At 43.5% G+C, this 16,121-nt stretch overlaps 2 protein-coding genes across 4 annotated transcripts in view; one reads left to right on the forward strand and one right to left on the reverse strand.

The window, feature by feature from the left end:
* ZNF827 (zinc finger protein 827) overlaps window positions 1–14,472 on the forward strand; it is a 128,990-nt gene extending 114,518 nt beyond the window's left edge. The window contains 5 exon segments of the mRNA XM_081021862.1: window positions 2,916–3,087; window positions 5,373–5,539; window positions 7,192–7,383; window positions 7,482–7,659; window positions 9,749–14,472. Coding sequence (XP_080877988.1) covers window positions 2,916–3,087; window positions 5,373–5,539; window positions 7,192–7,383; window positions 7,482–7,659; window positions 9,749–10,556 — 1,517 coding nt within the window. The 3' untranslated portion in view covers window positions 10,557–14,472.
* Window positions 1–16,121, reverse strand: part of LOC308485867 (uncharacterized protein C4orf51 homolog) — a 34,877-nt gene that overhangs the window by 5,387 nt on the left and 13,369 nt on the right. The window contains exon 7 of one of the 3 annotated variants that reach the window (XM_081022105.1): window positions 2,681–3,154. The exons of 1 other annotated variant lie outside the window; for it this stretch is intronic. The gene's annotated coding sequence lies outside the window, so the exon portion shown is untranslated. Of the gene's footprint in view, window positions 1–2,680; window positions 3,155–13,982; window positions 15,841–16,121 lie in introns of those variants that run through there. One more of the 3 variants, XM_081022104.1, reaches the window with a different exon arrangement.

Consider the following 16,121-nt stretch of genomic DNA (forward strand, 5'->3'; position numbering starts at 1 on the left):
TTACCAGCATCTCCTTAACCACAACTCCGTAGCTGCAGAGGTCCTCTCACAAATTCCATAAAAACAAATTAAGAGATGAACTAGCAGTATCTCCTAATCTGGGAGAGTTGTGTACAGCTATTAACCAAATGAAAAACAACAAAGCCAGCGGACCTGATGGGATACCTGCTGAAGTCTTCAAAGTGGGTGGAATTGAACTTACACAACAACTTCACAAGCTCATCAAAAAAATGGGGGGGGGGGGAGGAGATCCCAGCAGACTTTAGGGATGCTAAAATTATCAACCTTTTTTTTTAAAAAAGGTGACAGAATGGATTGTGGATCAAGAGATGCCTATCAAGGCATCTCTTTATTAGCTGCAGCCGGCAAAAGTTTTGCAAGGATTTTAGCAAACCATCTCCTAAACCATATCCGAAGCTACCCTTCCTGAATCCCAAAATGGTTTTCGACCTCCGAGGGTGACGGTGGACATGATTTTCACTGCTTCACAGCTTCAAGAAAAATGCGGAGAGCAAAACCAACCCTGTTTATTGACCTAAGGCCTTTGACAGTGTAAATCGTAATGCCCTGTGGACTGTCCTTCTAAAAATCGGCTGCCCAGATAAATTTGTTAACATCCTTCGACTCCTCCATGATAACATGGCAGCAACAATTGCAGTTAACAATGGCTCTCAAAGTGAACCATTAACAGTGGGATCAGGTGTTAAAGAGGGTTGTGTTATCGCCCCAACTCTATTTATTATTTTCATTGCCATGATCCTACACATTGTCGAAGGGAAAGTCCCCACTGGGGTAGAACTCATATATTGATCAGATGGAAATCTCTTTAATCTGAGTTGGCTGAAAGCAAAGAGTAAGGTCACCATAACTTCCATCATAGAGCTTCAGTATGCTGATGACAATGTAGTGTGGGCACATTCAAAGGATGACCTCCAAACCATTCTAAATATCTTCGCAGAAGCTTACGAAAAGCTTGCACCAACAAGGAAAAAACAACAACTCTGCTGCACCACCAGTGTACTGGAAGAAGCAAAGATCACCAGTGCTGAAGCAATGATTCTTCAACATCAACTTCTTGGACTGGTCATGTTGTGCGGATGCCTGATTATCAACTACTCTATTCCGAACTTAAAAATGGAAAGCGTAATGCTGGTGGTCAACAAAAGAGGTTTAGAGACTCTCTCAAGGCAAATCGAAAAAAATGTAGGATAAAAACCGACAATTGGAAAACACTGGCCTGCGAGCGCTCCAGTTGGAGAACAGCCTTTACCAAAGGTGTCGTGGACTTTGAAGACTCTCAAACTCAGGACAAAAGGGAGAAATGTGCTAAGAGGAAGGCATGTTTGGCAAACCCTCACCATGATCCGCTCCCACCCAGAAACCTATGTCCCCACTGTGGAAGGACATGTAGATCCAGAATTGGCCTCCACAGTCACTTATGGACTCACTGTTAATGTTCATAGAAGACAATCTTACTTGGCTACGAGTGATCACCAAAGAAGATTCATATTCATTTCTAACCTACTGAACGTGGCTGAGCACAGGGAGCTGGCTTTGTGCAGCACTGATTAGCTGGCACTTCATGATGTCACCAAGAAACTTCTGCCCCTCAATTCCCAGAAAAGTTTTGCATTTCATATATATATATATCTAAAATTTATATTTATATATTTATAAATATATATGTGTGTGTGTGGTTATTAATAAGGGAGACAGCCCAGCTGAAGCAACAGGTAGGGGCAATCTGGTCAGTTGAACTAGCCTTCATTCTGCAGGTGTGAATGCCTATCATTTCTATTGCACAGCCAGGCTCACTAGGATGCTATGTGCACTGTCTATCCCCTCCCTACCCCCCATGTTTGTCTTCACCTTGAGAGTTGCTGCAGCCATATCTTCAGATTTCATTGCAAAAGAATTACACTGAGCTTTCACCCAAATATTTCCTACTTGAGAATTTGCTGGCCATCACAAGTGAACTGGTGATCAAACGCAAAATGTATTTCAGGCACTCAAAACCGTATTGTACTTCCTGCGGGCTGTTCTCAGAGATACCTGAACTACCATTGCAAATTATAGCCTCTTTTAGATTGTCTTGCTGGGGTGTTTTTTTAAAAACAGCAAGGTGCTTGGAGAAACTTGTGATGGGTGAAATGGTACCTCTTGCTGGGCTAAATATTTAGTTTAATGTGTCACAGTTGCATGCTTTCATGCCCAGAGGGACATAATTGAACTACTTGATATGATAAAAGGTAGCTTTTCATCTCTTCTCATTTTTATACAATACTTAGTCTGAACATATCCCATGAATATAGTAGCTGTTGATATAATGCCAAGAGCTTTCTGAACTTTTTATACTTTTAAACAAGGGACATGACCCACACTAAGTTAAGGGCCTTTTTAAAAAAGTTAAGAGCTTTTAAACCCTACCTATTTCTGTGGGAGATATCTAAGCAAGTGCTTAACTCTCCCACTGAAACAGTGAGGCTCAAAAGTGTTTTAACTTTTGCTAGATCATGCCTAATGTTGGATAGGATTATTCTGATGGATGAAGATGGTGTTTTTCTTAATTTAATGTGGGACATAAATTCTGTATTAGTCACTTTGCATGTTCACGAGGCTGATTTTCTCTGTGGCAATCCAGACCACGCAGAGTCACACACCCATACAGAGATAGACCATGTCCTTTGTTGTTGTTTTTATTGTTTTTGTTAGCAACATGCCTCTGATGCTGTTGAAGACAGATAGAGGATGTTCCCCCCTTTTGCCAGGGTGCCTCTGTGTGGGTGGAAGCCACTCTGAGGAAATGCTGGCGATTCCCATGCCGTTGCCTCAGCTCCATGGTGGGGATACAAATGTGAGATGTGTTTGTGTGCAAGTGAAGCTCCCCCTCAAAGTCTTTTAATGTTTCTTTCCAGAAGAGAGAAAATACAAATGCCATTTGTGCCCATATGCTGCTAAGTGCCGTGCTAACCTGAACCAGCACCTGACTGTCCATTCCGTGAAGCTGGTGAGTACAGACACTGAGGACATTGTCAGCGCTGTCACTTCCGAAGGCAGTGATGGAAAGAAGCACCCTTATTACTACAGGTGAGGACCCGGGAGAAAGCCAAGCCCAGAGACTCCGGCGCCAGCTGCCTTTTCTGCCTCTCTCTGTCTAGGAAAACCAAAAGAACAAGCTCAGTCGGGTTTGCTTCTGAGGGAGAACCTGGCAGGTGCATTTGGCTTGCCTGCATTTAACCTCAGCAGTGGCCCAGAGTGAGGGCGGTGGGGATTTTGCAGGCAGATGTGGTAGTTATAAGCACCTCAAGGGCAGAAGTAATGTGTAACTCTTGAATTACTCTCAGCTCACAATCTGAATCCAGAGATTCTATGGCCAACTTCCAGCATTTCCCAGCCTGCTTCTGAATCCATTTTGTATACCCCACACATCCACTCCACCTTCCCACTAATATCCTGGAATGCTTAGCCAAATAACCTATCACTTGTGGACTTTGGTCTAGCAGAGAATGTGCCCTCCTCCTGCCACCTGAATAGGTGGACTTAGTCAGGCATCCATATAATATCTACTTGTTGAGTCACAGCTTTCCATTTTCTGAAAGCCCTTTGAAATATGGGATGAACCAGGATGCAGCAAGTGGCAATATTGCCATTTGTTGTAACCTGCCACAGTAGTCACATAAGCAGTTGCCCCTGGGCTATCTGTCTGTCACTAATGAGGTGCTCCCTACTCTCAGGTTCACAACTTAAAGACATGACACAAAAGGAAAAGGGATGAAGAGAGAGGAGGGGGGAAGCAAACACATGCACTAGTTCTTAGTTCAGAGTTTTTTGCAAGTGTTCCTTCTGGCAGAGGGAGGAAGTAAGCTTCCTGCAGCTACTCCTCCTTTGGCCAGTGGATGGGTTCAGGTTGGTCTTCCCCTTGTTGTGATGTTCTTCCTGGGGGAGCAACTTCCCAGTGGCCCTTGGTACACTGACCGATGCCAAAAGCCAGAGTATGCTGCCTACAGAGTGTGCTGTGCTTACCCAGTTCAAGCAAGCAACAGCACAGTGACCACTTGGAATCCAAACAACACCCATTGCATGGGTCATTCCTATGTAACTGCTTGCCATGCATATCTCCCATATAAATCACACCACTGTAAACTGCCCTGACAGCATGCCATGGTATGCTGGGAGTGGTGAGTCTGTATAGCCCAAATGTTGGTCATGGAGTGTCATTGCTTTTGCAAATAGCTACCCCCAAGCTGATTGTGCAGACTGGGCGTTAGGTGACTTGCCAGCCAAGGCTTGGAAATCAATGTTTGCAAATCCGACTGGAGAGATGTAGTTTTCAGTGTTTTGACTTGTGTAAAACTTGCGAGATCATGTAAAGACCATCAGCTATAGTATGTATATATACAGAAGTGTATTATCCTGCGTTTCTAAGCAAAAGCCAATGCAAGACAGTTTAGAACAATTTGAAATAAATAATACAGTTTAAAAACCATCTAAAATGCAATAAAACTGAAAACAGCACTAGCAGTAAAATAGATAAATTAAAAAGGTATTTCCTTTTAAACAAAAAACACCCACCGGGGAATAAAACCAGTTTTGGTGTATTACTCAAATAGGGCAGTGGTGCGCCTCTTTGGAGTGGTCATTCCATAATCTGAGCATCAGGACTGAAAAATCATTTTCGCTTGTCTTGTCCCAACAAGACTGGGTCAGAAAGGAAGGAGGGCCTCATACTAAGCAACAGAATCTGGTCCTGGGCCGCTTAGGAGTTTGAAGGCCAAACCAAGCCCCTAAACCTTGTTTATTGGTTGCCAATACCAGCAGGGCTAGAAGCTGATTGCAAAATACCTCTTGGTAGCGCTGGTGTCTGCAGAGTGCTCCCTGAGCCCATTTTGGCTTGCTTCTGTTGAATTTGCCCGGCATTTCTGTGCAAGATCCCAACCTCACATGGGACTGTTTCCAAAGCTTGGGAGCTGCTTGCGAAGTCTGCAGCAAGCTCTCCATTTGTCCACGTAGCAGCCTGACTAAACATCTTGGCAAGGCTGCAGCACATCTTATTGCCCAAAGGAAATAGCTAGGTGATGTGCAGCATCTGGAACCTGTAGTTTTTAATTAACTTTATGATTATTTAGCATCATTATAGCATGTTTGGGATTGTTGCCTTGTGCCTGCCCTTAATCATCTTGGCATGGCTGTCAGTTCAGAAACAGTTCAGCAGACAAAAGAATATCCCAGTGCTATTTAAACAGCGAGAAGAAGACAAAGTTAGTAAAAACAGGAATTGGTCAGGTTGAATGAAGAAAAGTGATGTGTATCTGTCACAAAGCATTTCTGTAAATGCACACTCCTTAATCTTTCTAACTCTCTCCTGCCTCCAGCTGTCATGTGTGTGGATTTGAAACCGAGATGAATGTCCAGTTTGTCAGTCATATGTCGCTTCATGTGGATAAAGAACAGTGGATGTTTTCTATTTGCTGCACAGCCTGTGACTTTGTTACCATGGAGGAGTCAGATATGAAGGCTCATGTCGCCACCAAGCATGCAGGTGATCACCCCAGATCTGGGCTTGTCTCCTACGGCCATCTCTCTCCTTCCCAACTTCTCCACCGAAATGTTGGCTGAGGCCCTCTTGGTTGCATACAGTGGTCTGCAAAATTCCACTGACAGAAACTTCAAGTGCATGATTAAGACCAAACTGTTTTTAAGATTAATCTGTATCATGTGTTAAAACTGCATAGTTTATCATTCTGTTTAGAGTGAACCTTAAAAATCTGAGGCTGCTGTGTGAAGAGTTTGTGAGTGTTAATTGCTTCCATTAGATAAGAGAAGGCAAGGACTCACTAACACCTCTTCATACTATCGACGTGTGACCTTCCTTTGCAAATGCTTTGTATAGTATAATGTAGGCATCCTCCCTCTTACCTTTTGCAAGTGTGAGGAAGTGACCTTATATCCGTGGGTAGAAATGACTTCAGTGACTTCACAGTTTCTCATCAATGGAAATAGGGATGAGTTGCAGGTGTTTTGTTAACACTAGACCAGTGCTGGTTTCCATTCTCCGCAACTATTTGAGCCATTGTGGTGGAGTAGTTTGGGTGTTGGACTAAGACCTGGGAGACCAGAGTTTGAATCGCCACTCAGTTGTAAAGCTCATGGGGTGACATTGGGCCAGTCATTGTCCATCAACCGAAACCTGTCTCACAGAGTTATTAGAAAATGGGACGGGGAAGAACTTTGTACTCCACCTCAAGCTCCTTGCAGGAAAGGTGGGAAATGAATGAAAATGAATGAATGATATGCTGCTGCAGGAGGAAGTACAAGGGGGATCCCAGAAAGGCTGGAATCCAAGGAGAAGCTTCACTCTAGTCATAGAATTGTAGAGTTGGAAGGGACAAGGGTCATCTAGTCTGAAACTCTTTAATGCAGGAATCTTTGTCCAGTATGGGGCTTGAACCCACAACCCTGAGATTAAGAGTCCCCTGCTACATACTGAGCTATCTTTCAGTGTGTCTCTCTGTCTCTTCTAATCAATTGAAGAATGGGGAGATCATGCCTGTCCTAAGAGAGCTCCATTAAATCTAATTCAGTGCAAGTAGGACAAAGAAGGCTCTGATAGATAACTGCATTGCTTCCAAGACACGTCTACAGGAAGGTGACACTGGGTGGACTAGAATTACAAAGCTGGCAGGTCATCTACAGGTCATCTTGCCCCAGCTTCTGCCCATATTCAGAAGCATCTATCCACCAGCCACACGAGGGTCAACCTAAGAACAGAGCATTCTGTCAGCAAATTGCTGTAGCGTCCATAGTTCCATAGTTCCAGCCTCAAGGAGGGAAGGCAAACCTCTTATTGCAAGAAGCCCTTGGGAGCTCAACCTCCTATTAAGAATCCTGCATCTACAGCAACAGAGAACCTGGCTAAAAGTCTGATGCTCTGCTCCAGCCATGGGCAGATAGTTGCACAAAACTTGGTTGCTCTACATGTTCATTCCCATGTGAAACAACTGATGCAACTGGCCAGATCAGGTGGGCAGAATGAGCACCACAGCATGTGGGTGGAGAGGTGCATGCAGATATGCAAGAACAGTTGCTGTAGCACATGGATCTCTGCCTGCATCTGGGGCATACATTTTATATAACCCTAATACTAATAAGCAAGCTAATGCTTTGGGTTCTGTTGGTTGGTTTTCTCCGTAGGTGAAGAGAGGAAGACTCCAAGCGACTCAAACAGCCCTTCGTCTTCTTCCCTGTCAGCACTTAGCGATTCTGCCAACAGCAAAGAAGATGCAGAGACCAGCCCCAAGCCCAAGGCTTCAAACAACCTGCTAGTTATTTCCGTAGTGCCTGGTAGTCAGACCTTACTGAACACGGAAGAAAAATCAGAAAAAGGTAAGGAGTTGGTGAAATGGATGCAAAGTCAGTCCCTCCACTTGCGCAAGGCTTTGGTGTGCGACTTAGGTAATAGTGTCTGTGATTTCCTCTTGCAGGTTTTGAATGTGTTTTCTGTAACTTTGTCTGCAAAACAAAAAACATGTTTGAGCGCCATTTGCAAATCCACCTGATTACACGGATGTTTGAATGTGATGTGTGCCACAAGTTCATGAAGACTCCTGAGCAGTTACTGGAGCACAAGAAATGCCACACTGTCCCCACCGGTGGGCTCAAGTAAGGAAAGCAAGTACACAAACCTTTACTGTGTTAAGTACCTCAAATATTGTGGGGATAGTAACGGGAGGGGGGAGAGCAACAAATCTGAACAGGATCCATTTCTGCCTGGAGAAACAGAGCCAGGGAAGTTTAAAAATCACATTCACTACTCAACAAAACCCATCTATAAAGGACAGGATACAGTTTTTCTCCTCTTACAACACTAGAACTCATTGACATTCAACAAAGCCAAAGATTCAGCATAGGCAAAAGAAAGTACCGTATTTTTCGCCCCATAGGACGCATCGGCCCATAGGACACACCTAGTTTTTTGGGGGGGAAATAAAGAAAAAAAATTCCCCAGCCCCCAGAACAGGCTGCTATCCGCAAGCCGTGGGAGAGCTGCACAAAGTCGCACGACTCTCCCACGGCTAGCGGAGCGCTGTGCGAAGCCCTAAGCTTGGGGCGTGCTGAGCTCAGCGTACCCCAAGCTTCTGGGTGCAGGCAAGCTCTCCGCTAGCTGTGGGAGAGCTGCGTCTCCCACGGCTAGCGGAGAGCTTCCTGAAGCCTGGAGAGCGAGAGGGGTCAGTGCGTACTGACCCCCCTCGCTCTCCAGGCTTTAGCGAAAGCCTGCATTCGCCCCATAGGACGCACACACATTTCCCCTTCGTTTTTGGAGGGGGAAAAGTGCGTCCTATAGGGCGAAAAATACGGTACTTTTTTTTTTTTTTACACAGCATATAGTTAAACTATGGAATTTGCTCCCACAAGAATCAGTGATGGCCAGCAACTTGGATGGCTTGAAAACAGGGTCAGACAAATTCCTGGAGGATAAGGCTCTCTCTCAAAAGCTACTAGCTACTCCATCAGTGTTCTACCTCCATTGTTGGGCTGCAAAAGTAAAGCAATAGACATTGACATCTAAGGGGGGGCGGCCTCCATCAGACCATTTAGTCCAGAGTTTGAAACTGAATCACTGAAAATAGATACAGCAAATATCAGACACTTTGAAGCTTCAATATTTTCAGTGGCAGAGAATTAACCAAAACGAATGTACTAACGTGTTTTTTGATGTAAATTTGTTTACTGCTGGTTGAATTTTGCCCATTGTTACATGGAGCTGAAATTCAGGGGCGGGAGTAGAGATGGCCTGTCTCTCCTGCTGTAGCAACCCTCTAAGGTACTGTTTCCAGAGGTCTACAGAGGTTCCATGATTTGGCTGAAATTGGAGAGTGTCAGGGGGCCTTGTGGATTCTGTAGTCTAGTTCTCACATCACAGTAAGCCAGAGACAAACCTTGACTACAGATCATGGTTAGAGAGAGAATTTAACCCTGGTTTGTGGTTTGGATGACATGCTAAGCCAAACTTTGGCTTAACTACCATCCTGCACCAACATATGAATGTCTGGAGAGGAGCAAAGTGCCTGTAATCTTCTCCTTGGGGGTCCTCAAAACAGTGCATATGAAGCACACCCAAGATTAGTGAGAATATTTTAACATTAGCTAGACAGTTGAAGCATTATTGTAGTTTAGTTTACCAGCTGAATAATTCTGGCTTGGTTTGATACACTGAACATAAGCCAGCTATTGTTTCTCTGTAAGGGTGGAAATAAGTTCAAATAATGAAACACTCCTTTGAGTGTGAAATCCTGAAGGCTGCTTCTCACATTGTATTGGTTTTGGTTTTTTAAACCATCAAGTCACATTTTATATTTGAATTTCCAATTTTAAACTGCTCATTGTGACATTATAGCAGAGGGTCACTCACAATCTGGGTACCTATTTCTTTAACCTAAAATACCCCCCCCCCAAAAAAAAACCCTGAGCCCAAAATGTTTCACCTTAAAGACATCTGCGTTTGCATGTCAGCTTACGTTATAGCAGTAGCTTGACATTTCATGTCTTAAACAGCCAAGGACTAGCCAGGCCGCACAACGGGGTGAAGTGGCCAGCGACAGCTTCCTGTTTTCTCTGCAGTCATAGTTTTGGGGGAAATTGAATGTCATGAATGTGTGGAATGGCAAATGTTTGGAAGAATGATTGCCCAGACCCTGTGCTTCAATATTTCTTTGGCGGTTGTTCTTGGTTTCCCCCTCCCCCCCGGCAGGTGCCCATTCTGCATTTACTCCACCAACCGCCCCGCAGCGATGGAATGCCATTTGAAGACCCACTACAAAATGGAATACAAGTGCCGGATCTGCCAGGCAGTGAAAGCCAATCAGCTGGAGCTGGAAATGCACATCCGGGAGCATCGCCTTGGCAACCATTACAAGTGTGACCAGTGTGGCTACCTTTCCAAGACAGCCAACAAGCTGATAGAGCATGTGCGCGTACACACCGGGGAGCGCCCTTTCCACTGTGACCAGTGCAGCTACAGCTGCAAACGCAAAGACAATCTCAACCTGCACAAGAAGCTCAAGCACGCTCCCCGCCAGACTTTCAGCTGCGAAGAGTGCCTCTTCAAGACCACCCACCCTTTTGTCTTCAGCCGCCATGTGAAGAAGCACCAAAACGGGGACTGCTCCGAAGAGGAGAAGAAGGGCCAAGGGGCAACCTCCAAGGAAGCCGGCCCTCTCCTAGCTGCCAACAGCCCCCGGAGCCTCTTGTCGCCTCTCTCGGTGATGTCTGCCTCCCAGGCGCTGCAGACGGTGGCCATGTCGGCTGCTCACGGCGGCGGGGCAGAGCCAAACCTGGCACTTAAGGCCTTGGCCATCAACGGCACTTCCCTGTGCTTTGACAAGTACCGGAACTCGGAATTTGCCCACCTCATTCCCTTAACCATGTTTTTCCCCAAGAACCACTTTGAGATCACATTCCATGCGCCCAGGCCACAGACTGTACGGCCGGACGACACTTCGCCGAAGCACTCCTTCCTTGCCTACCTTGGACTAACAGAAAGGGCAGAAACTGTCTGAGGGCAGCCAAGTACTGTACCAAAAAAAAATACTCTCCGCCCACCCACCCCCACCCCCCAACAGACACCCAACAGGTATATGCATTGCTGCAAACCATACACCCAAGAGGTATGGCTGGCTGAACATTTGTACTATAGATCATTAGTAGTAAGGTATAGGGAAAAAATGGCTCTGTGTGTCTCCTTAAATGCATTGACATGAAGGCTGCTTTATTAAAACTCTTCAGAGAAGTGACCTCCCGCATACCTTCAGAGGCATGTTCCCAGTACTCTTATCTAAGAAACTATTTTGTCTTGTTTAAGCTGAACAAGAGCGTCCTTAAAGGCAATCAGCACTTGCTTAAGGTTACATATTGATGCATTTTCCTTTTGAGATGGTGAGTGTGAGTGTGTCTGAAGGGAGAGTCAGTGTGCCATGACATTGCTTTTGCACATCCTTTTGTACTGGCTTATTTAATATGAACACATGAAGCTGCCTTATATACTGAGTCGGATCAGTGCTCCACCTAGCCCAGTAACATCCACTCTGACAGGCAGCCGTTCTCCGGGGTCTCAGGCAGGGGTCCTCCCCAGCCCACCTGCTCTCTGGGATTATTTAACTGGAGATGCTGAAGATTGAACCTGGGACATTTATACATGCAACGCATGTGCTCTACCACTGAGCTGCAGCCCCCTCCTCTCGTGATGATTATTGCAGTTCTCCAGTCTCACCACCTTGCCTGCCTAGCTTTATTTTACAGTTACTGGAATGTGGATACAGCAATGCTAGGTTTGAGAAGAACTGGCATGCCAGTCAGCACTACTTGGGATTTGCTTAGTATACTATAGTGCTTGCTTTGGCCTCAGATCTGAGAATTCAAGGATGAACTAGAGGAGCAGGAATTGCTTCTAGCTCTGCAAGGTTAAGGCTGTTTTACATGGTACATTTCCCCCAGCTGGCAGTAATAATATCTGTGTAGGCAAATGCATGGGCACTGTAGTGTTGGACATGTAATATGGTTTTACTCGGTGTACATGGACTGGGTAGAAACTGTGCATACAGGCTGCCTCTTCCCTGCCCCCTGCAAAGCACTCCTACCACCCTTGAAATGTTACAGTCAACATGCATATTCCACCACAGAGATGAGGTTTTTTTTCCTTCGTAGAGATAATGTATGAAGTGGCCTTGAACACACATGAGTGAACAGACACTTGGTGCAGATCAGGGTGGTGGAATCTGCAACCCTCCATCTGTTGCTAGACTCGTCTCCCATTGCCCTCCAGCAAACATGGCCAGGGATGATGGGAGTTGTAGTCCAGCAACCTCTGGAGAGCCTAAGATTCCCATTCCTGGTGCAGACAGACCTGTAAACAGTAAGTGCAATTCATACACGCACAAGGTCAGATTCTTCTGTAACTCAGGGCCACTTCTTACAATAAGTTTTGTATTTGAGTACAGCTATCCAAGTATCAGTTTTAAATGGGGCACATGTATTGCATTTAAATCACTGCTTTTCTTTGTGAAATAACTGGAGTCAGGAATCTGATCATTTCCCCATCATGTTTCTGTCTCGTTCGCTGGGAAGAGATGTGATTTAAACACACATGCACCATTCAAAACTGATGTAAGGTCAATAAAAAAAGTATCTCATACCAAGAAGCCCTTTTGATCATAGATCAAACATACACATTCTCAGTTTGTATTAATGCAGTGATTACCTTGGTTTGCAAAGACAAGAGTGTACATTCTACAGAGATTAAATCCAGGAATAGGGATTTTTAAAAGGAAGGGTTTGCTATATTCTGGGTATAAATGCTCAGACTAAATAAAGGCAGGTTTTGCACAGTGCTTGAGTCTTGCACTAGTATGTTTCTCACTTGCAAAAAAAAAGGTAAGAAAAGAAAAAGCGTAGAAGTTTAAAAAAAACTTTTGTCGACTGAAGAATTATCAGATTGTATATTTGAAAAGTTAATGGCGGAGTCTTTTCAACATAAGAATGGTGCTTTTTAATCATATTATTCTGTTCTATATCCCCAACTGTTCAGCTATATTTTCAGATTTTGTGTCCCTATGAACATTACCCTTCATGTTATTTGTATTCCTTTGTATTATTTTGTTAATGCCTACTTAAGTATACTCTTCTAGGAAGCTAACTTTATATTTTCTTAAAGCTCTTACTTTGTGGTCATTAAAATGACATAAATATTGCACTTTATTGCAGTAAGAAGCAGATGTTGCATTCCTAATACACAATCGAAGTCAATTGTTAACTTTTCCCAAGATTTAACTTTTCTCTTGCCCATGCACTGACATTTATTACGTATCATTATCACATACAGTTTCCTCCACTGAACATGTACGTGAGAATAAGTCCAGATCTGTGTACGTGTTCAAAGACCAGAAACTGTTTACCTTGGATGACAAAGAGGAAAGGAACCTAAATATTAGCAAGCTATAATACTGTAACTACAATCAAAATAATGAGAGTCTGCACATGAGTTTAAAGAGCATGTGGCCTCCCCTAATTCAGCTACTATGGTAAAGTAAGTCACTATATTAGTTGTTCCTAACACATGTTGAGCCCTGTTTATTGCACTTAACTCTGCTAAAACTACTCTTTGGGATTCATCCTTTGTTTTTTTGACAAACAAATGTTTTCAGATAAGGTCAGTACAGTGTCATGAATTGTGGCATTCCATCCTAAGATGTGTTGGTGACTTTTGCTAGTCGCTGTCATGCTGTCACTTGGTAGGTGGTACAAGGTACACCACCAGCACCATGCAAATCTTAGAAATCAGGTTGGCAAACACACACAAAATGGTTTGATTTCCCATCATTCTGAGCAATTTTTTGTAGGCTTGGAGACTATCCATGTCTGATGTAACCATTTATTTAACTGCAGTCCTGCCACTGGATTGAATGGGCTCCATTATTTCCTCTGCTAGGAATTTTAAGAGAAGCTGTGATGCTGAAGCAGGACTTACTTGCTAGTCAATAATGTGTAATTAAGAATGGGATAAATGAATATCTTTTTGGTGGAAATCAAGGAACTTCTCCCCCTATAAGCAGTTGCTGCAGTTAACTAACTAAATATACCCAATACGGTTCTGGTCAGATTTGTCCAAACTGTCAAGTAATGAGTCTTTTTTTAAAAGGCAGGGTAGTGGGAGAGAGACCAAGCAGTTTGTCAGCTGGAACACAAGCATAGGAATGTTAAAGGAATATTTTCTGTAAACCAAATGGTGCAATATAACATAGGAATTTCAAGGAATGAAAGTATTACAATGCTCTAAGCAACTGAATGCCTTGGGTTTAACCATTTCCTTTTTGTATTTGTCTGTCATAGTGATGCTTAATGTAATTGGGCAGCTTTATTTAGCACTTTGAAACACTGAATTATTTCTGGAAAGTTAATTATACATGATTTCCAAATAAGAGAGAGAGAGATGCATCAGGAAGTGTTTTTATTTTTTTAAGGAAAAAAATACAGTATTTATCAAAGCCCTTGCATATACAATAATTGGTTTGCTGTTTGAAGCTAAAGAAAGGAATGCTCCCTACAGATATCCTTTGCTTGTTAAAAGACTTCACATTTCTACCAACATGCTCACTTTGTATCTGCTTTTCTCACTATGCATTCTTTAAGATAGGCTGGTTTCTTGTTTTCCATCTAGTAATTTGCTTACATTCTCAGCACTTTTCTCGCTTCCCCTCTCCGACCTTTCTAACTTGCTGTATCATATTCAAATATCACAGTCAAGGTTTGTGTACATTAATGGAAATTTGTATTGTATAAAGCTTTTTGCATTATAAGGCTGTACAGGGTCATTTTGACAGTAACTGGTATATTTCTTTGCATCTTACGTTGCATTGCCAATTTCTAGTGTATCCAGTTTGGAAGTATATATACTCTAATTAAAAAACAAAGTTGGCTATACTCTGGCATCATGTCTGCCTCTCTTTCCCATTGTTTCATTATTGGGTGTGCAGAGAATAAGGAATTTAGAAGAGAGACCTAAAACAAAACGTTGCAGTATGGAGTGATTACTTCGCAGGACTCGGCTATTTTGTTCTCATCCCCGGGTTTCCATTTTCCCTCCTCCCAACTGTCAAGACAGCATTCTGTGGCCCAGAGCATGCTGAGTCCTCACTGGGCAGTTTTTCTGTCCCACCCACACTTGCAAGCCAAAGTTTTCCCCCTAAAGATTAGTTGTACTTCTGAAAACCTTGGAGTTTGTCCAAACCAGGTGATGCTTCTCTTTTGGGTATGGGTGGTGCTGTTTTGGATCCACAAGCAATAGCACTTCAAGCCCAAATGTTGAAAACAGAGCAGATGCTGTTAAATGCTGGTGGGGAAAGTTGGTAATGCCTGTCTAGCTAGAAGAACTAGGGAAACTGAAATAAAAAGTTACCATAATACTACTTTGGCAGTGCTGTTCTGATAAATTCCTATTTATGTTTCCAGGGTTACTTGGTGCTTCAGTTTAAATTGAGACACGGTGAATGTGTTGCTAGGAATAGATCATGCAACAGGCTCCAGGGACAGTGTTGTCTTTTTAAACCAGCAGTCTGAATTATGCATAGAAAAGGTTTATCATCTATAAAGCCCTGTAGAATTTATGCCAATGCTTGAATTACAAGTTAAAATACATTCATATAGGCATATCACTAAGGCCACAAAAGTTCATAGCCTGCAAAAAATCAGTTAGCTTGTGGACTGACTCCCTCCTCCAGCAACAGCCCATTTGGTTTCTATACTGGGTGTGGAGGAGTGATGGGGTCCTCCATTCAGCCTCTGCATGTTCACTAAATGTGCCATTCCTTGTCACAAATGGCTACTGGGTAGAGGATTAACTATAAGGCTGCACTACCATGATTTACATTACAGTAAAGCAGTGAAATATGCTTCCTTTTATGTTTCAGAAATAATTCCTGGAAACATCTTCTATTAATATTTAAAGGAAGTAGCTACTACTGCATCATTCTCCTTAAAAAGAAAAGCTACCAAAGATTATGTTTCTGCTCTAAATAATAGTAGCTTGGAGGAAGCTGAAGCTGAAACCCTTTTCCCCTCCTCAAGCTGCTTTTTTCAGCCCAGCTTCTGTTTCTTAATCCATAAATTTACACCGATGATTCATAAGAACATAACAAAAAGTGCCGCGCTAAAGGTTTTGAACAGGGTTGAGGAACCTGTGATTCTGGAGAGCCCCAGCCAACATGGCCAATGGGCAGGAATAATTTGATTCATATCCAGCAGCAGCTGCAGGGTCACATATTCCCCACCCCTGGTTTAGAACATCTGGTTCTGGAACCAAAAAATACATATGATCTCTTGTAGGAACTGCTATGGGCAAGGGAAAACATTTCTCTGTAACCAAGCCTTTGGCTGATTGAACAATCTATGGCCTCTTAAATGTGTTTGTTGTTTATCCCCCAGAGAGTGGGTGAGGGTGCTTTCACTTGATGTGCATGACCTGATTTGTTTTCCCACACCAGCAACACTCCCTACCAACTCCTTTTCAGAAAGCTGTCATCAGTGCATGTACAAAAGGCTGTCTGAACTGTATACACATCCGCTTGACCTCA

This window comes from Podarcis pityusensis, assembly GCF_964106645.2.
Source record: "Podarcis pityusensis genome assembly, chromosome: 9".
Taxonomy (NCBI): Eukaryota; Metazoa; Chordata; class Lepidosauria; order Squamata; family Lacertidae; genus Podarcis; species Podarcis pityusensis.